General features: G+C 37.1%; 1 protein-coding gene across 2 annotated transcripts in view; it reads left to right on the forward strand.

Moving 5' to 3' along the window:
• Positions 1-23,089, forward strand: part of mRRF2 (mitochondrial ribosome recycling factor 2) — a 95,849-nt gene that overhangs the window by 37,653 nt on the left and 35,107 nt on the right. For both annotated transcript variants that reach the window (XM_081730541.1, XM_081730542.1), the window contains exons 7-9: positions 21-152; positions 701-871; positions 6,640-6,742. In XM_081730541.1, the coding sequence (XP_081586667.1) occupies positions 21-152; positions 701-871; positions 6,640-6,742 (406 nt within the window). The remainder of the gene's footprint in view (positions 1-20; positions 153-700; positions 872-6,639; positions 6,743-23,089) is intronic.

The raw sequence follows: 23,089 nt of genomic DNA on the forward strand, positions 1-23,089 counted from the left end.
TTGTTTATTTTTTTTTGCAGAGTCAAAAGATGCATAATATCAAACAAAGTGTAAGTGAACAAATGCAGAAGTTGATGGTTGCCTACGCCGATGATTTCGAAGAAGTTCCCGAAGTTACTGTTGGTAATATTGCTGCTGTAACTGGGTTAAAGGTTTGACTTTTTCCTGTTATAGTACTTTTTTCATTGTTATTTTTATTTGTTCAATTGGAATTTATTTATTTAATTTATTCAGTTTAATAGTCAACAGTTGGAATGGGTTGACGTCTGTTCTCTGATTACATTTTTTTCCCTCCTAAAAAGGCCCTTACCACCGAGACATTCTCTTATTAACAGCACGTAAAGTTCTGCTTTGTTCATTTCATACTAACGTAAAGTGAAAAGAATTGACTTAACCATGAACCACACAGGAAGACTGAGTTATATTAAAATACTTTTAAACTTAAGTTTGGAATCACTTCAAAATAAGTAAACAAACTTAGATTGCTCAAGAAATGCAACTTTATAATTTAAAAAATACAAAACAGAGAAAAGTCATCTATAGTATAGTTACCAGCGAAAGTCATCCTCCCCTTCCTGTACATGTTCGTTTAACACCGAGAAAAAAAAAAAAACTGATTTTCTTCTATCCTCTTATCAGAATACACTTGATATCACAGTCCAGAACATTCTCATTTACTTGATTTTCCTTTTCCTTGTAGAAAACCGTAACTGGAGATTTATTAACATGTAGTCAGTCAGCTGTGTCGAATGCTAAGAAGAAATTGGCTCAAATGAAGAACTTATCAAATGAGGAAGTGGATAAAGCTTTCGGGATTGGAGTGAAAATACCTGACCCAGTGTTCTTCTGCTCAATCGAACCTCCATCTCAGGTATGTATGTCCTGCTATGTTAAAATCTGTTCACTTAATTCGTCAACGTATTACGTTTTTTTTTTTTTTTTCAGAATAATAATAATAATACGAGGCACATCCAGAAAGTAAGTTTCTCACGCGTCCCATAGCTAGGAAACCGTATGTTGCGCGAAGCGACTGCGTGTACGTGAGAGAGTAAGGTCCTAGCATGTCACATGCGCTAGCGGAACTTCCCTAGTGTTCTCAGTAGCGTCGTGGCAGTGGTTGAAGATGGACGTTCCTATTCCAGCTCCCGCCGCGTGTGAAGTGCAAGCAGTAATAAAGTTTTTGAATGCACAGGGCATAGCACCGATTGAAATCCGTCGTCAGCTGTATCGTTGCAAAAATGTCAGTGCTGACCCTGTGCGCCTTTCTTTGTGCTCTAGGGTCAGTTGCTTCAACACAAAACTTCTTGATCAAGAGACACTCCGTGACAGTGGTGTGCAATAAGGAGCGGAAAATCTGCAGGAACTGCTTGCTCATGCCGTTAGGCCCATGAACCTGGCACAGCTAACGATGGATTTCGATTGGTGCTATGCCCTGTGCATTCAAAAACTTTATTACTGCTCGCACTTCACACGCGGCGGGAGCTGGAATAGGAACGTCCATCTTCAACCACTGCCACGACGCTACTGAGAGCACTAGGGAAGTTCCGCTAGTGCATGTGTCATGCTAGGACCTTACTCTTTCACGTACACGCAGTTGCTTCGCGCAACATACGGTTTCCTAGCTATGGGACGCGTGGGAAACTTACTTTCTGGATGCGCCTCGTAAATAAAAATCAAAGTAACTGTTTCGTACGTACGCGGTGTTGTAAATAGTGTTAGATATGGTTTTTCATTGTTCACTTAACGGAAGCTTATAACATCACATGGGAAATATTCATGAACACTTAATGAACATTTTAGATGCGTGTTAATACAATTGATCCCATTCATTGTCTCTTCTCTAAATCCGTTTTTCTTATTTGTGGCTTGACAATGCTGCCAGTGAGAAGAGCGAAAATTCGAAGATTGATAACTATTCAAATTACTGTAACACTGTAGCAGAGAAGAGCAGGGCAAGTGCCTTTTTAGTTTATATTGTAATATTCTACAAATAGAATCAATAATGTACATGGAATGTAGCTCTTCACCTTTTATTGTAAAATGTGTAAAATTTTCATGCAAAGTGTTAATAAAATCTTTCTCTAAGTTTGTAATGAATTTAAATAGGTGTTTTCAGTGTTGAGTAGAAAGGACCTCCTTGGCACAAGATGCTGGCCGTAGCCCAATAAGCGGCCTTAGACGGAATCAGTTTCTCCTATCACAAAGCTATTAGAAGGAGGTAGGATAGAGTCCCCTTGCATAAAGCTGCCTCGGAGAAGTTAAGACTTCTCAGCCCAAAGCGGCCTCAGAAGTAGAGACTGCAGATGATTTTTATATGACCAACTTCACTAATCTTAATAATAAATAAATAAATAAACATAATTTATACAAAGTATATCTCTAAAACCATATTTGAATATTTTTTTGAAGTATAACTAAGTGTAAACTGACTGCCTTACAAGTTCACTGAAGCTTGTTCGTGACCCTATAAAGTGATCTATTAGAAGAGCAGATAGGTATCTACAGATAATACCGCTTTTTGGGCTGCTTTCGTGTATGTAAACTTTCCGTACATCTTTGATCCTGAACAAAATACTTCGATGTTGATGATAGTAAGGCGTTTCATTATTACGTTAATTTTGCCGTCCTCACTGGTGTAGTGACTAGCCCGCGCGTGCCTTTGAAGGACAGGTGCCTGGGTTCGATTTCCGTTGGGAGACCATTGAAATTTGACCACATTACGCTGATTCAGATTCCATCTTAAATTGTAAATACACGTCTTATGTAGCCTCTGCGCTGACACTAAACTCCAGTCTAACCGATAATTTAAAATCGACATTATTTTTACCAATATGGAAGTAAGCTATAAAAAACGAATATTCCTAATATTAATTTATTCTGAAACTAACTGAAATGCCTGTTCTTCTTACGGAGAAAATAAGCTTGTGGAAAATATTTGAACCTTCTTCTCCCCCCCCCCCTCCTCTAGGATGTGCATTTCAATGAAAGTGTTATAATAAAAATCTGTAATATCACTCCCTTTCCACACTCAGCCCTCACCCCGATACTGAACTTGAATTTAAACGGCATCGGGTAATTACTATTCATCTCAGCGACTACCGAAAACTATGAATTGGACATTAATATCAGTCGTTTTTGAATATTTTTACATGTCACCTCTTTCCACTCCACCCCGTACCCCTCCTGTTAATGGAGGGTGAATTTAGACTTATGCGATATCGAAAGTATCACTATTCATCTCAGCGATCCCGAAAACTATGGATTAGATACCAGTATTGGTCGGCTTTCCCTATTGGTGTAATGGCTAGGGTGTACACATAATCCTGGATTCGATTTCCGGTGGGAAGATAAAGTATAATTCATTTCACAGTTATTCATTTTCATTAATTAAACTAAAAGGCATAACTAAAAGTATAAATCATATTATTTCATTTTCACTATTATCGATTGGTTTTGATTATTTTTACATGTTACCTCTTTCCCACCCCGATGCTGTTGAGGGATGAATTTATACTTAAACACCATCTGAAGTCCTATATAGATTGTTTTCGATTAATTTTACTGTCACTCCCGTTTCATCCCCACCTCTCACTGTCTCTCACAATCACTGGTAATAATGTGATAAAAACCTAAGGTAGGCCAAGACCAACTCATGTACTAAAAATCATTAAAATTCAGTGCAGCAATCTAAAAAGAATAGGCCATCAAATTCTCTTCAATTTCATTTTCCTCTTAAAATGGAAATTAAAAAAAAAAAAAAAAAAAGGACATGTGGCTCCTTATTTTTAATGAGGAATATATATATATATATATATAAGAGAGAGAGAGAGAGAGAGTTTCTTCCTAACTTGAAGGGCTCTTGCGATACTAAATTTTTCGCATAAATTATGATTCCCCATTCCGCCTCCCCTTACAAATAAAAGGATCAAATGGATGAATCGATTTGCGGGATGAGACATTGTGCGCTAGATAGAGGATGTGAAAATATGTGTATGTGCAAAGTTATAGCGGCTGAGCGCCATAAGAAATGGAGGGGGTCAAAGTTGGTGGGAGAAGAGCTATGCTATATTATAGAAAAACATCAAATAAACTGTTGAATTGTAAAAATAGTAAAAGGTAGACAATGCAAACGGCGGTAGTTTCACATATTGGCCAAAAAAAGTAAAGTAGATCACGAACCTCCGCCACCATCTTGAAATCCGCCATTTGAAATCTGAGATATTTTTTGAAATGAAAAGGTGATATATCAGTTAGGGCAAGCATATTCTCAAAAAGATAATTATAAACTTAAGTGAACGTTATCTGTACTCATATGGAAGATTTAGGATCATCTTTATAGTTATTTATGAAAATCTAGGAGACTGATACTCGAATGTTGAAAGTTTGGATTATCACGAAAACACATGTAAGTTAAACATATCTTCAAGGCAAGAAAACTAACAGTGAAATTTAATATCCAAGTTGTGTATTATTACATTATTATTTATGACATTACTTCCAATTTGCTTCATATAATGCCGAAAGGAACTGTTCCGGTCTGAATGAACCGCTTCCGCTTGTTTGTTGTTTGAGCTTTTGGTCGAAAATAATGTGAAGTTTATATAACTACCGTTTGTTAAATGACATACTAATTTAGACCATAACACAATTCATAGATTGGAATGCAATTATCACGTACTGTACGTAGACCACATTTTTTTTACCACTTGCTATATTTTTCACTCAACTTTCTTTGTCCATCTTCGTAAGCAATAGCAACTTGGGACGAGCATAGCATGTGATATCTGGATGCTTTCGAATACAGCAATGAAATTGTAGTGGAAAATAAGTTATTGGGTGAAATGACTTTCTCGAGTATCTATCGTTTAGTATTATGTTTGATCAGTTTGTTTGAAATATGAAGCCTTCGATTATTGTGACAATGTTGGTTCGCGAGTTCGGAACTTGCAATGATGATCCATCGTCGGGGGAATGCCGTGTGTTTGAAAGAATTAAAAAGTTGTTGGAAGAAAATGAAACTGTAGTAAATTAGATACAAACATTGGTGACTTGGAACCGGATGAAGATGGTGATGATGTTGATAATAACGTTAATGATTTAGAAGAGCAAGGAAATGTTTTTAAATTAGAATCATCCATTGAAGTTGTAGAAGATAGTTGTTCGTAATAAAGCGACAGCTCCTCATAAATACCTTTCACGCCGTGAAAAAATTTTACTGTCAGTTTTCTTGGCTTGTAGATATGTTTAACTTACATGTGTTTTCGTGATAATCCGAACTTTTAACACACGAGAATCAGTCTCTTAGATTTTCATAAATAACGATAAAGATGATCCTAAATCTTCGAAATGAGTACAGATAACGTTCACTAAAGTTAATAATTGCCTTTTTGAGAACATGCTGACCCTAATTGATATATCATCTTTCCATTTCAAAAAATATCACAGATTTCAAGATGGCGGCGGAGGTTCGTGATCTACTTTCCCCATTCCCTTTTTTTTCTTTCTTTCCAATATGTGAAACTACCACCGTTTGTGGTGTCAATCTTTCACGATTTTTACAATTCAACAGTTTATTTGATGTATTTCTATAATATAGCATAGCTCTTCTCCCACCAACTTTGACCCCCTCCTTCTCCGTTTCTTATGGCGCTCAACCGCTATAACTTTGCACATATACATATTTTCACATCCTCTATCACGCGCACTATGTCTCATCCCACAACTCGATTCATCCATTTGGACCTTTTACTTGTTAGGATTTGCATATTAGTTCAAGTAAAATGATAAAATATATTACTAAAAGGAGGAAACAGCCGATTTAAACTTACTTTTACACACCAAATTCTTTGTAGGTGCGAATTCAATAACACATAAAGAGTGAAAAAGTGATTGGACCGGGACTCGAACTCCGGATCTCCAGCATACCATGCGATGCGTTAACCACTACGCCACCCAGTCCCCTTCCCAGAACAGCCAAACACTCTCACTCCTGTAGTCGATGCTCTCCACTCAGACTGCATGGCTTGTACCACAGTTTAGTTGCTTCGACTACAGGGGTGAGATAGTGTTTGGCTGTTCTAGGAAACGAACTGGGTGGCGTAGTGGTTAATGCATTGGCACGGTATGCCGGAGATCTCGGGTTTGAGTTTCAGTCCAGTCCACTGTTTTACTCTTTGTATGTTATTAAAATGATAAATAATAATAATAATAATAATAATAATAATAATAATAATAATAATAATAATAATAATAATTATAATAATTTAAAAAAAAACAGTTCAAGGTAGTTGATAACTATATCCAAGAAATTCTTCCCCTGGTCTAGTGGCTAATGTGTGTGCGTTTCGCGCACGTGATCGCGGGTTCGATTTCTGGAGGGAGAACACAAAAATTTAATCTCAATCTTTCATTTCCATTAAATTATCCGTCTCCTTTGGCCTAAAGGACATATCATTTGACATTAAATTAGAAATTTCATTTTTCAAATCTTAAAATTCATTTCAAACGGTTCATCCGTTTTTCTCTGATTCAATCACAAATAAGATTACTTTCTGTTTTATATATTAGATAAGTTGAAGCGTTTAATGTATTTCATTTTCTTGATGCTTTGTGATTGACACATATTTTAACTTATTTCAGGCGTATCAAAATGCACTAGAACAGTGTTTGGAAAAGCTCCAGAGAGAGGATCCCAGTTTACGTGTTACTTATAACGAGGATACCTGTCAGACAGTGCTTGCAGGTATGTCCATTATATTTATTTTTTGTATTGAATTATATTTGACTTCGTTGAGTTTTATTAAACAACATGAGAAGACAAACATATATGCTTCATTGGTAGTTAAAAACCGTACCTTTTTGCTGGTGTTCTAGATTTAGATTATGAAAAATTAACTAATTCTAGGTAGAAAGCAAGGGACAAAACATTATTATTGTGTTGTCACTACTGAAGCTTGTTGTTAACGACTTCTGGAAATTCAGTGGCTATTTGATTTGAAAGGAATCTCAGAAGTGATTACTCAAAGAACGGAGTTGACGTATATTTAACATACAGAGAATGTTAAATATTTGCAAGTTTTGTTCTTTGAGTGATTGTTCAAGTTCGCTGGAAACTAAAACAGCCTTAAAAGAAACTTGACAAACTGAGCTATAAAATTGAAGTTACATCTCAACACCCATTTCCACGAAAACACCCAAAAATCATGAAGTATTTCTTAAGTTCATGTCGTGCAAACTTCCAGCTACATTTCTAAAGACAACCAGAACCCATTAAACTTTTCATAAGTAGGATACATAACATCATCTTCGTGAAATACACAGTGCTTAACACTTTGAATAAATAGGTTTTTCCTTTTGGTCTGAATTAACCGAGAATCTAAGTACTTATGTAAAAAGAGACTTGGTATACATCATCAGGGTTCCCACCGACCTGGAAAATCTGGAAAAGTCAGGGAATTCAACTTACTCTTAAAATGTCGAAAAATCAAAGAATTTTATGAAAAGCAGAAAAATCCTGGAAAAGTCAAGGAATTTTAAATATGGATTTTTACTTCTCGAAACTTGTTTTACTTTCATTTTACTACAGCATGCATTAAATGCTTGAAAGAGATGGCGACTTTTGCAACTGGAGCCTGTGATTTAATATTTCCAGGGTTGGCAAAAACCATAGTTTTTATTTTTCTTTATTAGAAAAAAACTTTATTTGGTTTAAACCCGGTTTTTCTTGGTTTAAATAACTTGCTCTATGTATTTATATTACATATGGACAGAAATAAGTTTGTTTCGCCTTGGTGTTATTATGCAACAACGGGGTTATGCTTGAAGCGGTCACATAAGCTTAAAGCGGAATCCAAACCACTTCTCGGCTTACATCCGAGAGAAATTGTCTTCCATTTGAACTCGAAACCGGGACTAATTGACCATAAATGCGATGAGTCTGCCGAGTCATTCACAAAAGGCTCCTGATAAAAATACGTTGTACTGATTTTCAGGCCCGGACTGGCTACATCGAGGGCCCCTGGCGCTGATGACTGCTTGGGTCCCCCCAAACTGTTTGTAACGTCATTTTACATTTAAATTGTAAATCACTGTTAGCAAAATGTAATGAGCTAGTAACTTTCTATAATGATTCGTTTCCGTATTACCGCTAAAACCAGACTCACAACCAAAGTTTAAAATATTATATTTAAAATATAGTTTTCTTACACACCAAAGAAATCATACATACGTAAAATATAAATGTGATTCAACCAATGAATGGATTACAGTTACATAGCACAGGCTATATTTCCATAACTGCAAGTTTCAAAAAGGTAAGATACAGATTTTGTAGAAACACAAAACTGATCAAGAATCAATACAATATTAGAACATTAATCGTTTTCGCGTTAACAGTACTTATTTTAATAACTTCAGTTCATCGCTTGATTTGGCTATTTCATCAATCACCTGATCTTTGTCAATATTTGAAAACAAATCTCTTTCAACTGCAATAAGCATTAGAGGAGAGAGCATCTCATTGGTTATAGAGGACCTTAAGCGATTCTTCACAATTTTTAGTTTGGAAAAAACTTCCTCGCAAGTTACTTGCACACTGGGCAGAGTCATTTTATATTTTAATATTGAATACAAATTTGGAAAGAGACCTGACTGGGAAGAAAGCTCATACACAGTTTTGAATGCACACGATAAACATTTTGAGCACTTCTTCTTCTCTTGGCTGTGGTATTCATATAGAAGTTCATCACATTGTTCGGCGGTATCATCTTCACTGTTTTCATCATCTTCCTTTGCCTTTGAGGGGTTTTCAGTTTGTAGAAATGTGGAGTAATATATGGCAAACTACTTCACTTCCTGTATAAGTTTCGATCTACTGTATTTCATGGGTTCGCAGATTTTCTGAAACACATTTTCAGAAATTTCTTCGATGATTAGATAAAATCTCATCATATTTTTTGGGGTCTAACCAAGAGCAGTCAATCAAAATATTCTTGTTTGGAACAAATCTCTCAGAAATGCTGTTTATAGCCGAATCTAAAATATTGAAATATATTGTCTTCAATTTTAGAATCGGAGAAATCCACCTATTCAGAGAGTTCACCACTCAGTTTTTTTCTTTGTGGGATTCTTTTTTCTCGAAGAGAAATTTCTGTTTCTATTTTGACGTCATTGGTTTCAAAAAAAACTTTGAATTGATGTAATGTACTTTCCCAGTTTCTTTAGCAAGTTTTCAAAGTTGTCATCTTTTTTGCTTATATGACTCAACAACGTATTTACCAAATGACATGCTTTTGAGTAATCTAGTGTTTTGCTTTGTAGAAACCTGACACTGGTGACGTCACAAAAAAAAAAAAAAAGATCCAACAAAACAAATGCTATAATCAAATTTTCAAATTTTCTCCATTGCCAAATCAAATTTCCGGCTGTAAATTTAGTTTTGCAATTAAAATTTCCATTTATCAGTTCTAATAAAACTGAAAAGAAGTGTGCAAGCTTACTTGACTGAAATTCCTCTTGTTGTAAATCAAAATCAACAGTGGCTTTAAGGGCCTTATATTTGCTCCACCATCGTGTAATACCTATCTTCTGTAATCTGTACAATTTTTCTGACCCCACTTGACGCTTCTTTGTCTATGAATGGTTCAAGAAAGTTGCAGATTCCTCTACAAGACCAAACAAATTTTCTGCTTCAGGACTATTGATAGTTGAGTCAGCCACTACTAAATTTAAAACATGGCCCATACAATGAGTGTAAATGATATTAGGATTGTTAGCTTTCAGATGAGCCTGAAGACCCTTGTAACATCCATTCATATTTCCTGCACCATCGAAAGAGCAAGCAATAAGATTTGATATGGAAATTCCGTGTTTCAGGCTTTCCAATGCTCCTATATTTCCTATTTTTCCTATATATTTGCGTTTCTTCCTATAAACTATATTTCCTACATTTTAACGAAATCTCCTATATTTTTGTGGCATTGCTACTTCCACTTATGAAAATATCATCAGGAAATAAGGTGTGAATGGTTGGAGGGTCTTTTGTCTCCACAGTAGAGTGGTTTAATGGAGACTTCTGTGTTTCGTCCTTTCCTGCTCATTGTCGAAAGATAATTACACCAAACAATGTACAGTTAGCGCAAAAAGTATTCATACACCTACAAAATGGAACAAAAAATAAGCTAGTTTCGTCATATTCATTAAAAAGTTCTATAGAGTGATTTTAAAGACTTAATTTATTTAGATGTATCAATACTTTTTGCACTAACTGTAGGCAAATAATTGTAGAATATGTTACACATAGTCAAATCATTCCTTAAAAGCGCCAGCTGCAGAATGTTTACGTTTTAGATTTTATTTTACATTTCAGATAATTGTTCCAGGAAGGGTGCAATGGTATTTCTGCGTCTTCTCCGTACCGTTTTCAGCATTCCATTGTCGTTTCTGCATTTTCGATACTAAGAAACTCGTATAAAATTTTGCAACGAGATAATTACCCATTTAGATATATTTAGAGTGGAATGTATGTTCATATAACAATTGGTGTATATTTTTTTTTTTTTATTTCTACCTATTGGATAATTGAAATGTTCCTTTTTCACAGCTTCACGAAACCTCCTATATTTTTCGTCGTGATTTCCTATATTTTTTTTCATTATCATCGGAAAGCCTGATGTTTTTCCAGTTTACTTACGACTTCATTGTAAATGCCTTCTCCACTTGAATCCTGTATGGCACACAATTCCAGGAGTTTTTTTTTTTTTTTTTTTTTTTTTCATTTAGGTTTTCCCTGGAAAAACGTACCGAACACAAATAACTGTATAACCGCTTTCCGGGACCTGTCCTCCGCTGTCCTACCAATGAGTATTTTCAGGAGACCTGGACTTACCTGGGTAAGACATTGAAGGACATCTCTAAAAAGGGATTACAGAATTGTTCCCAAATTGACCGCCAGTCTCAATAACGAGATGAGCATTGGTACCGAGAGGTTCGGATGTCTCGTCTGGAAAACCTCACAGACGATCAGACGCTCATTCAGACCACAGCGTACACAAAAACTACTCATACATACAACAAAACACACTGGATTAAACGACACCATGCTTATTTATTAAAATACTATTAAAAAAATAACTGAGAGAAACAACCACAACACTCAACACTGAAGATATATATATAATTATTTTCACTAATAAGATCACACTTTGCTTTTTCACTACACTATAGCCCTTTATCACTTCTACATATCTGTATGGAAGATTACGATTGGGATTTCACTATAGATGCTTTTCTCACACCATTAATGCAGATGGGGGATTAGCACTGTAGGAGTAACATCGGGATGATTCCACGAAGTAGTATTGTTGCTGCTCCAAAAAAATCTTAGAGGTCGACATTAGTCTTCAGCAAAAATGTGTAGACAGTCACCTAAATGGAATGAAAATGTTGAAGGGCGCGTTTATAATTAATACGCACTAGGTATGTGAACCTGGGATTTCACTGATTGGGGCTAGCCATAACTAGGTCCTTGACTGGCTAATAACGTATGTCCCCTAACACAACATTATGCTTGATGCCCGATATAACGTACGTGGTTGCTGCCTCAAAATACGGAGTAACACTCCTCGAACTCAGAGATTCGAGATACGAGCTGCACTGATCGCTTGGTCAGTGTTGGCAGTTCATTCTCAAAAGCATTCAGGTTAAATCACCTGTATGTACATGCAAATCGAATATGAAAAAGAATTAACGTTAATTTTAGTCCACTGGCCACGACGCACAAGACATTGCGATAACTTGGGTGTGAGAACGTTTAAGTAACGAACTGGTAAAGCGATGTGGCTGTCGTCGTTCTGGCGCTCAGACACCTGGTGTGCAATATTTCCATAAATGATTGGAGAATACACTTGATTCAGTTCCAAATAACTATAGAACATAGTTCTTGCGTATTAATATGTAAGGAAGAAACACTGAGAACCTTTGTCGCTCACTAAAATATTCTCACCACAAAGCAACGTTATATATATATATATATATATATATATATATATATATATATGAGTGAACGATAAAATACCCCTTTGTCATGTTGCGTGGAAAGAAAAACAGTTCCCATCGAAGAAAGAACTTATTTGCGTCGCAAAATAAAATATAAATCGAAAAATAATTACTGTATGAAATATACAGAGCGTCCACAAAAAATACTTCTATAACCAGGGGACGATTATAACTGCTGTATGACTGAAATGTCTTGAGTACTGTCTGCCATCAAACTAAACCAAACACTCTCATTAAGATCTCCCAAAATAAAGTTTCTCCCCTGTGACGCAACATTTTTCACCATTTTATTAATAAATGTTTTGGACAAAAAGGTTAAAAGAGATCCTCTTCTCATCCGACACCTTTTTTATTTGCCACGCATTTCATGTTTATTCAAAGAAAACATTTTCTTTTTACTTTCCGCAGTGCATTTGTCAACATGAGATTTTAAAATGGCATTATATTCTTGTTAGTGAAAAAATATTTATGAATTTTATTTTGTTTGTTTATGTGTATTCGTGTCTACTGTTGTTCTCAGATGTTCGCTTTCTCGGGACCAAGGTGTGGTTAAGTATATCACCAGTTTAACCAGCTACAAGTCTATGTGGCCATCACAGAAGAATAGCTCGCAACCGGGGATGCACTCACTCGCTCCATAGTCATGGGAGAAAGGATCAAACTCAGAAGACCTGCCCTACAAGTGTATTATCTAAATGAAGTTTGCGCAACGGAAAAAAAAATATAAATAAACTCGAAATTTGGAAAGTAAATAAAAAAAAATCTCAGGATACGTGACATTCACTGATGGGTTCCCCGTAATGTTTCACTCATATCATTTTCCCTTCGATGATTCATTTATCGGATTGATAGGAAGACGCACTATTGATCTCGACTAAATCATGTTTTACTATAAAAATTTCTACTCTACTGTATCTCTGTTATATGGAATAAAACATAATTGTCAACCTGAAGCTTTACTTGTTTCACCGAAGCTTTATACAAACTGTTTACATTTAGTTTAGGGGCACAACAATACATCGCATTACACTTTAAAGAATCATTTTACCGTGCGTGTCACAATTCGTGACCAACCATTTTTAAAATATTACATGCACACATACTCTCATAACTTTCAATTTTATTTCACATATTCCCAATATTTATTACTTTATTAATAGTCACTTATTTTCGTCTATAACAAGGAAAGTGCCTCTTACTGGCATTCATATCTTTCATTTTTAAAAAAAAAATCTTATGTTTTAGCTGTTCACAGCAGCTACAATTACTAGGCACCCTTTTCCTATATTTATTCATTTCTTGCCTACACATTTTATTACAAAAATACACATGAAATCACTAAATCCTTAACCTACACTAACCTAAGACACATTCACACTACACACTCACACCAACAAATTTGTTTTATAACGTAAAAACGCTTTGGTTGGCAGTCCAGGCCACATTTCTTTTAATGGGATTTTGTTACTAAAAGAAAATTTATATGAATGTTCGCACGGTGTAGGAAACCAATTGCCCCTATCGGAAACTTATGACAAAACGACCCATCGTGCTTCTTTTATCAAAGTACAGCTTCGGTTTCTTTCTCATACTTTACGGATACGTTAAGGTTAAAAAAAACTTTTAAAAGAGAATAAAATATATTGAATATATGTTCTATACCGGAGAACGTCATTCCTATCCTATTTGTTTAGCTTGGTTCTAATGTACAGCCAAATGATGCATAGCCAAATAAAAAAAAGAAAATCACAACAATAATAAAGAATACTGCATATAGCCTTTCACAAGATTTTTGCTTTCTTTGAATAACAGGAATTTTGATGGTCACTCTAAATGAAAATTTTACACTCGCATGTATATTCCGTCAGTATTTGCTCTACCTTTTATTCCCCCCCCTTTATAGATAAGCCTAAGCCGTCACATATTGTCTCAGTAATTGTATAGATCCTACGGGAAAGGAATTTACGAAGACATAGTTATATTATTATGTTTCACTAAACACCATATTCCAACGGTATAACTTGGTGAATTTCGAGGTTAAAAAGAAAATATTCATAAATCCAGGCTACCAAGTTACTTCGCTTGAAACCACTTTAGAAATAAAGTAAATCTTACTTACAGTTCGGATGAGTTTGTATGCAAGCAGAATCCAATGTTGTCCTTACAAGTACCCGTTCCTGTTAACCATTCTTATTTATTTTTGTGATGGATTTCATAGTTCCAGAAGAAACAACTATCACTCACATCCTTTATAATATACAGTCCAACCTGAACCAGTTAAAGGCTATTAACTATCACGGTTCTTCCAAAAAATCAGGATCCAATAATATAGAAATCAGATTTCGTCCATAGTGCATACAGACAACTTACAACATTGGGCTGCTTCGCTTCACTAATTCCCCTCGCTACTCGCTCCGTTCCGTTCAATAAATAACACAAAATTTATCGCAAATTTTGCAATCGAACCTTTTTAGATCTTTTAGTAGTAAAAATCCGTTCTGGAGCGGCTTCCTTTATCACTTTATGCCGATAATATCTGACGGGCAGTAACTGAGGATTGCTTTCTTAGGCTGACGCCATTACAGTACAACAACAATGTGACGTAACAGTCTGAAGATTGAAGATGAGCTAATTATCGGAGAGTTCAAAGGAAAGCGACCAATTATAAATAATTCTGTAAATCTGTGCTACTGACGTCACACAAGACAAGATTGAAGATGATGCACCAAAACCGAGTGAATCTTGACGATTTTCTATCAAAATGGCTGAAAATCTAAAGAATTTTATGAAGAATAATTTTTGAATAAAATTCTTAAAGAAAATTTTGACAGAGTTTTCAGAATGATTGGAGATAGGAAAAGCGTTCTACAGATAAAAATAAAAGAAATAAGCAGAATATTATTAAAGAAATATAGGAAATTAAGATAGAAATAAACAAAACATTGACATTAAATACGAAATAAAATCCTAAACCTATTTTAATGCACGTCCTAACTCAATCCTACCTTCTAATATTACAAGAAAATTAAATGACAACATTACATCCTTACATATCCTATATTATATATTATTCTACATTATTATACAGGGCGTTCGAAAATTTTCAACATGATAACTCCATGTTGGGAGGTATCATCTTCCGCGGTCCTTGGAGAAAAAAAATTTTTTTTCTTACATCATGAATACACTAACAACATTTATCTACACTAAAAGAAAAATAAACGACATTTATATTAATCTAAATCTCTTAACCTAATTAAAATCCTAAAATGATTTATTTTCGCCTTTGAGCTTTTATGGATTCTCTGCCTCGCCAAGAAGTTGTCGTCGCTTGAGATCTGAACATCGAAAAAGTTTTAGGTTATCGTAGCTTTGCACTCCAATATTCTCTCCTGATAATGTTTGAAGTTGAGCTGAATTCCTGAAAAGTTTAGTTACCAAATATGGTCCAAGATATGTGAACATGAATTTTGAGAATACCTTCTTTGGTACCGATGATAAGTAATGGGTCTTTAACATTACCAGAGAACCTTCTTTTATCTCATCTTTTCCTTTCTTTTCTTCTTCTTTCCTTTCCCTTTTCGGTTTTATCGCAGGTATGGAAATAACGAATTTCTTATCGTCAGGTACAGATTCAGATTCCTTTGGCCAATAGAAATTTCGTTTGAAATCCTGAGAAGCTGAGTAAGAGAGGAATATTTCCGCCGGAGTGCATCCCAGGGATTCGCACATTGAATGATTGCATAAGTCTTGCGCCTCCTTGAGATAATAGCTCCATCTGGCTTGATTATCATGACAATATAGACGAAGTATCCGATGGAGGTCTCGATGCCTTCTTTCGACAATGCCATGGGAAGAAGGATGATAAGGCGTGGTCAGTATATGTTGTACTCGATGTTTTTGGCAAAACTCCTTCCAGACTCGCGAGAGGAACTGCGGGCCCTGGTCACTCACCAAGTATTTGGGATAAGGTAGATTATAAAAATATCTCCTCTCAAGGACCGCCACAATCTCCTTTGCGTGCGCCGTTCTCAGTGGGAAGAAGCACACAAAGCGACTGTAAACGTCCAGAATCGTGAGAATATATTTGTATCCCTGACTATTCGGGAGTGGTCCTACCAGATCTAAGCATTGCTTCTCATGAGGAGAAGAGGCCTCTACATGATAGGATCCCTTCCGAATCACCCGATACGAATACTTGGTGCGTGCACAGGAAAGGCATTCCTGAATATACTGAGTGAAACTTTCACGCATTCCTTTCCAGTGAAACATAGCCTTGGCGAAAGATAAGCATCGCTTTACTCCCAAATGTCCACGGTTGTGAATCGCCGAAACAACTGATTTTGTCATACTGGCAGGAATGACCAGTAACCAATGGGAATTTTGTGGAGATCGAAGATAAATCAAACCATTTTCTTTACAAATTCGTGCATTGTCATGACAATCCTTCCAGATGCTATACAACTTCTCACAATATGCATCCTGTTGCTGTTTTCGTTTTACTTCTGTAAGATCCAAGAAGGTCGAATCTGCAGACGTCAAAAAATTGATGAAGTGCTCTTCCTTCACTTCCGGTATCTCAGGAGGAGACCTACTGAGTAAATCGGCAATCTCGTTATCCGAGCCCTTTATGTGCACGAATTGGAGATCGAAACGCTGGAGTTTTAAGATCAAACGAGTGGTTCGGGCGTCAAGGTTACGAAGACCAAAAGCATAGGTTACGGCGGCATTGTCGCAGTGGACAATCGTCCGTCGCCCTAGAATGAAATAAGAAAATTTCTCGCACAGAAACAAAACTGCTGCTAATTCAAGCTGGAAGATGGATAAAGAGATCTCATGTGGTTTGATCCGCCTGCTCGCGTAAGCAATCACCTCTAGGTCGTCATGACCAGGAGGAAATTGCGCCGCGAACCCGGCAAGACATTCCGCAGAGGCATCGCTGTAAAGGTGAAAATCTAACGAAAAATCTGGTTGAGCCAGCGCTGGTGGACTACTTAATAGATCTCGAAGATGATCGAATCGCTGTAACAATTCTGGAGAATACTCAATCTTCCGATCCTTCTTTAATAAGTCATAAAAAGGAGCTGTTAATTCAGCGAAGTTCTTGAAATGTCGCTTCCGCCACCCCACAAGACCAAGAAATCTCCGTAGAGCTTTCTTCGTCCGTGGAAGAGGGAAGCATCTGATGGCCTCGTTACTTTTAGGATGTATCTTCACTGAAGTCCCAGATATGATGTGTCCGAGGAAAGGAATTTCTGTTGCAAGGAAATTACATTTATGAAAATTTAACGAGAGGTTAGCTGAATGAAGAATTTTGAAAACAGTCTCCAGATGATGAAAATGATCATCGAAAGAAGATGAAAAACATAGAGCGTCATCCAAGTATATAAGGAGATATTCTTTAAACGATATAACCTGAACAATGAATGCATGACTGATTGAAATATCGCCGGTGATGATTTAAGACCCATAGTTAAACGCGTTAGTTGATATTGATGACCTTTATAAACGAAGCTGACGTACTTGTAACTGTCCGGATGCAAAGGAATACTATGAAAGGATTGGGTACAATCTAAACTCGAAAACAGATGCGCCACTGACTCGAGCAATAAGATCAGGAATGGGTTCAACTTGGATTTTTGGACAGATGACCTTCTCATTGAGTCCTCTCAGGTCCAAAACTGGCCTTAGTGAGCCCGAGGATTTCCGAACCACATGAACTGGGGATCGATAGGGAGATGGTCCCTCAATAATGATTCCAAGACGCAACCATTTCTCTAGAACCTCTTCAAATTCCTTTTGAAGATGAACTGGTACCGGATACATCTTTCCGACCACTGGTGAGTCGTCGGAGAGCTGTATGCGATACGGTTCCACTTTAACCACTCGCGGATTCTCCGTAAACAAACGTCGGTACTTTAAGAGTAATTTAGCCAGCTGCTGCCTATGTTCGGGTTGAAGATCTGAACGCTTTGAGATGTATGCCTGAATATCATCTACTGTAACCGAAGGTGTGAATAAAGTCTCTTCTAGATGTTCTTTTGAAATATCAGCAATTGCGACCAGACAACGATTTGGTTGTTCTAGATCCCACGTTACCATTTCTGATGAATCTGTTTCCAAGGAAGCTTTCCGCGATTTACAATTCAGGAGAACTTTGTATCTAATAAAGAAAGGGTAACCTAAAATACAATCGGGTTTTAATTTGGCAACCACGTATAGTGGCACTTCAAAAATATGACCTTGAATGGTTAAATTCAACACTTGAAAACCTTTAACATGATGAACTTCATCTCCAGCAAATCCTTTTAACGTTAAGTTAGTATTTGGGCGTAACTTAGCAGATGGATACACTGATTGAATCTTTCTCCACGCATCCATAGACAGAAGTGAGATATCTGCACCAGAATCCAGGATACAGATGAGAGATAAACCACCAATCGAGCATTGTAATGTCGGTGACGGGTATGTGAGAATGACCCCTCGGTCACCATCACTCTCACATTCCCGTTCATCGATCACGAAGCAAATCGAAAACACAGGAGCAATTGTGCGATGTTCCAAAATTTCTATATCTCTCGAAACGTTCAATTTTGAATTGACTAAAGGTTTACTATCCAAAACAAGATTATCCGCCAAACATGAATTTTGATAGGTCGAAACTTTACACAAAGTGGTGTTACCGTCTTCTTCTTCTTCTTCTTCTTCTTGGGGAGTCAGGGAATCCATCTCGCAGTTCGCATACTCCCCTACTGAGAACTGCGATATGCATTTCCCGTCCAGTTTTCATTCGTTTGACTTCCGACTGACGTTGGTGCGAACGTCGGGTGAGATGGGTACGATCCCGCCACAGTCGCCATGTTCACCCCTGAGGAAGGTGTTGTATGGGGTACACTACCCCCTCCAGGTGGTGGTACACCCGATGCATATGGCGGACTCGCACGCATCCCACCAGAAGTTCCATTTCCATTTGGGAAAACCTGGGATCCACTTGGATAATTCCCGTATTCTCCACTATTTCCATAGCCATAGGCTACTCCTGGTCCCTCTCGGTATGGGTCATACCGCGGTCTTCCCGGGCCACGACCTCTCATGTTTCGGTTGTAGGAATTTCCATTCCTCCATCGATTCCTGTAAGGATATCGGGATTTCCACCCTTCCGTACTGGAGGAATCTCGTGAATTACTCATCAGAGTTTTTTCGTTAGTCTCTTCGGTTTGTGAGGACGACTCCTTGGTTTGTTTCCCTCCTTTTCCAAACTTCTTTTGGACCATTACTTGTCGTACGAAAGGTTTCCTCCATTTTCTCTCAGTCACGGCTCCAGTGTGTTCTGGGTAACCCTCTAATTCGGTTAATTTTAAAATTAACTGTTGTGTGGACTTGGGTTCCACAGCTCTTAATATCTTAGACTCATTCGGAGGCAAACAGTCAAGCAGGATTTCGATTAGTTCCCCTTCATCCGGATGATGCACGACCGCATAATATTCCGCTATCACCTTCCAGGCGAAGTCTCTCAAACGAGGGTATTTCGACCGGTCATATCGCATGTTTTGTACGAAGTTCTTCTGTAGGCGCTCCATCCGTAAAGAGAGAAAACTGTCCCTGAATAATCGAACAAAATCATCGTAGGTTCGTATCTGTTCTTCGACCGTTTTATACCAAGCTCTAGCCCCCTCTGTCAAACAACGTGGCAATAATAATAATTTTTCTCGGTCGGAAGCCTCTAACAATTGGAAAGTCTGTTCCAAGTTTTCGAGGAATAAACTAGCTTGTCCGAATTCCCCTGTAAACATGGGTAAGTTCCGAATTTCTGACAATCGGATACTGATGTGTTTGTTGCCGTTTGCTGTGTCCGCACGTCCATTGGTGTTCTGAGGAGTGCCACACTCTAATACGGGGCCCCTTTCCGTCGGTGAATTTTGTCCAAAAGTTACAAGGTTATTTAAATTTTGACCTAATGAAGATTTCTCGGAGATGGTAGTCCCCGCATGATTGTGCCCCTCCTCCAGAACTCCAACGCTCGTACGCACCCCACTCGGAATAACCTGAGCTGACATTAGTGGAACATGCCTGAGTTGGCAACACTGATGAGGCAGACAGGTCACACTTGTCAAAGGAACACGCCTAATTACCCCTTCATTTCTCTTTCCATCAATTCTTTCATTCATCCGTCTCACCACCTCATTTGGCATGTGACTGGAAAGTTGGGTGACATTTCCACAAATTGCATCCCTGGCCGTTGACAGGCACCCTGACACCGTCACTGTAGTGATGGTTCCAGTTTCCCCAACCGATGATACTGGAACCTCCACTAAAGCATCAGAATCCGAGCCGTCTGAATCAACGGATCCAGTATACAAACGTTTCCTATTTCCCTAAGGTACTCTATTCATGACGCGGTTCGTAAGTGTCTGTACTTTGATCTCAAGTTGCCGATAGTCGTCTTTTTGTTGTGATTCGAGACGTGAAATTTCCTTAGCTAGAGAGTCACATCTACGATTCACGGTGCATTCCGACAGACGCAACTCCTTTCCCACACCCGTTACGCGCTCATCCAATGTTTCGCGATAATTGGTGAAAGTGGACTGAAGGTCCTGGACGTCTTGACGTACCTCCTCCACGTCTTTACTTACACGTTCGAACTTCTCTGTGATAGTGGTATTTGTCTCTAACTTAAACTGTTCAAACCGATTATTGAGATCTTGAATGCTATCAGTTACTTTAGAAAATCTGTCATTTATCTGTCCTAACGCAAAGTTTACATTTCGAATCTAGTATTTACATTAGCATTAACTTGTTCTAACTGAGTGTTCATATTAGCATTGACTTGTTCTAACTGATTACTAACATGAGCATTCATATTATTATTCACCTGTTCTAATTGTGTATTAACATTGGCAAACTTTTGATCAAAATTTTGACTTAATGTTTGTGCAAATTGCTGTAAAAGTTCAGCTAAGTTAGACGTGGACTGTGACTCTACCGATTCCTGCACTACAGTATCATTCTCTACCTCGGTCACCTGCGGAAGAACTACCAGTGAACCCCTCTCCGTGTCATTTTCTCCATTGGACGCCGGCAAGTCTACCTGTGCCGCACGTTTTACAGTACAATATTTGCAATACCACGGTTCCACACTTTGTTGCAGTTCGGTGACTTCCGTTTCCGATAATCCCTGGCATTGGGAATGAATCCACAATTGACAATCGTCACAAAAGACGCTTACTCCTTCTATTAGTTCGTCACAACAACTATACTTGTCCACAGACTGATTGGTCTCACTTAACTTTTACACGACATATTTTCTCTTCCTTTTTTTTACAAACTTTCATAAAATTCCCCGGATCTACCAATTACTCAGACAATATGCAACTATTCCTGCTCATCTATAAAGATTTACCACTTTCTTCAACTCGCTTTTTTTTTTTTTTTTTTTTTTTTTTGTGACCATCCTTCCTTGAGAATGATATAATCGAAACATTACAAGTTCCATCACCGAATATCATCCTGGCTGGCGTAGCCAAATTTGTTAGTGAAAAAATATTTATGAATTTTATTTTGTTTGTTTATGTGTATTCGTGTCTACTGTTGTTCTCAGATGTTCGCTTTCTCGGGACCAAGGTGTGGTTGAGTATATCACCAGTTTAACCAGCACTCACTCGCTCCATAGTCATGGGAGAAAGGATCGAACTCAGAAGACCTGCCCTACAAGTGTATTATCTAAATGAAGTTTGCGCAACGGAAAAAAAATATAAATAAACTCGAAATTTGGAAAGTAAATAAAAAAAATCTCAGGATACGTGACATTCACTGATGGGTTCCCCGTAATGTTTCACTCATATCATTTTCCCTTCGATGATTCATTTATCGGATTGATAGGAAGACGCACTATTGATCTCGACTAAATCATGTTTTACTATAAAAATTTCTACTCTACTGTATCTCTGTTATATGGAATAAAACATAATTGTCAACCTGAAGCTTTACTTGTTTCACCGAAGCTTTATACAAACTGTTTACATTTAGTTTAGGGGCACAACAATACATCGCATTACACTTTAAAGAATCATTTTACCGTGCGTGTCACAATTCGTGACCAACCATTTTTAAAATATTACATGCACACATACTCTCATAACTTTCAATTTTATTTCACATATTCCCAATATTTATTACTTTATTAATAGTCACTTATTTTCGTCTATAACAAGGAAAGTGCCTCTTACTGGCATTCATATCTTTCATTTAAAAAAAAAAATCTTATGTTTTAGCTGTTCACAGCAGCTACAATTACTAGGCACCCTTTTCCTATATTTATTCATTTCTTGCCTACACATTTTATTACAAAAATACACATGAAATCACTAAATCCTTAACCTACACTAACCTAAGACACATTCACACTACACACTCACACCAACAAATTTGTTTTATAACGTAAAAACGCTTTGGTTGGCAGTCCAGGCCACATTTCTATTAATGGGATTTTGTTACTAAAAGAAAATTTATATGAATGTTCGCACGGTGTAGGAAACCAATTGCCCCTATCGGAAACTTATGACAAAACGACCCATCGTGCTTCTTTTATCAAAGTACAGCTTCGGTTTTTTTCTCATACTTTACGGATACGTTAAGGTTAAAAAAAACTTTTAAAAGAGAATAAAATATATTGAATATATGTTCTATACCGGAGAACGTCATTCCTATCCTATTTGTTTAGCTTGGTTCTAATGTACAGCCAAATGATGCATAGCCAAATAAAAAAAAAAAAAATCACAACAATAATAAAGAATACTGCATATAGCCTTTCACAAGATTTTTGCTTTCTTTGAATAACAGGAATTTTGATGGTCACTCTAAATGAAAATTTTACACTCGCATGTATATTCCGTCAGTATTTGCTCTACCTTTTATTTCCCCCCTTTATAGATAAGCCTAAGCCGTCACATATTGTCTCAGTAATTGTATAGATCCTACGGGAAAGGAATTTACGAAGACATAGTTATATTATTATGTTTCACTAAACACCATATTC

This window comes from Thermobia domestica, chromosome 11, assembly GCF_964235325.1.
Source record: "Thermobia domestica chromosome 11, izTheDome1.hap1.1, whole genome shotgun sequence".
Classification (NCBI taxonomy): Eukaryota; Metazoa; Arthropoda; class Insecta; order Zygentoma; family Lepismatidae; genus Thermobia; species Thermobia domestica.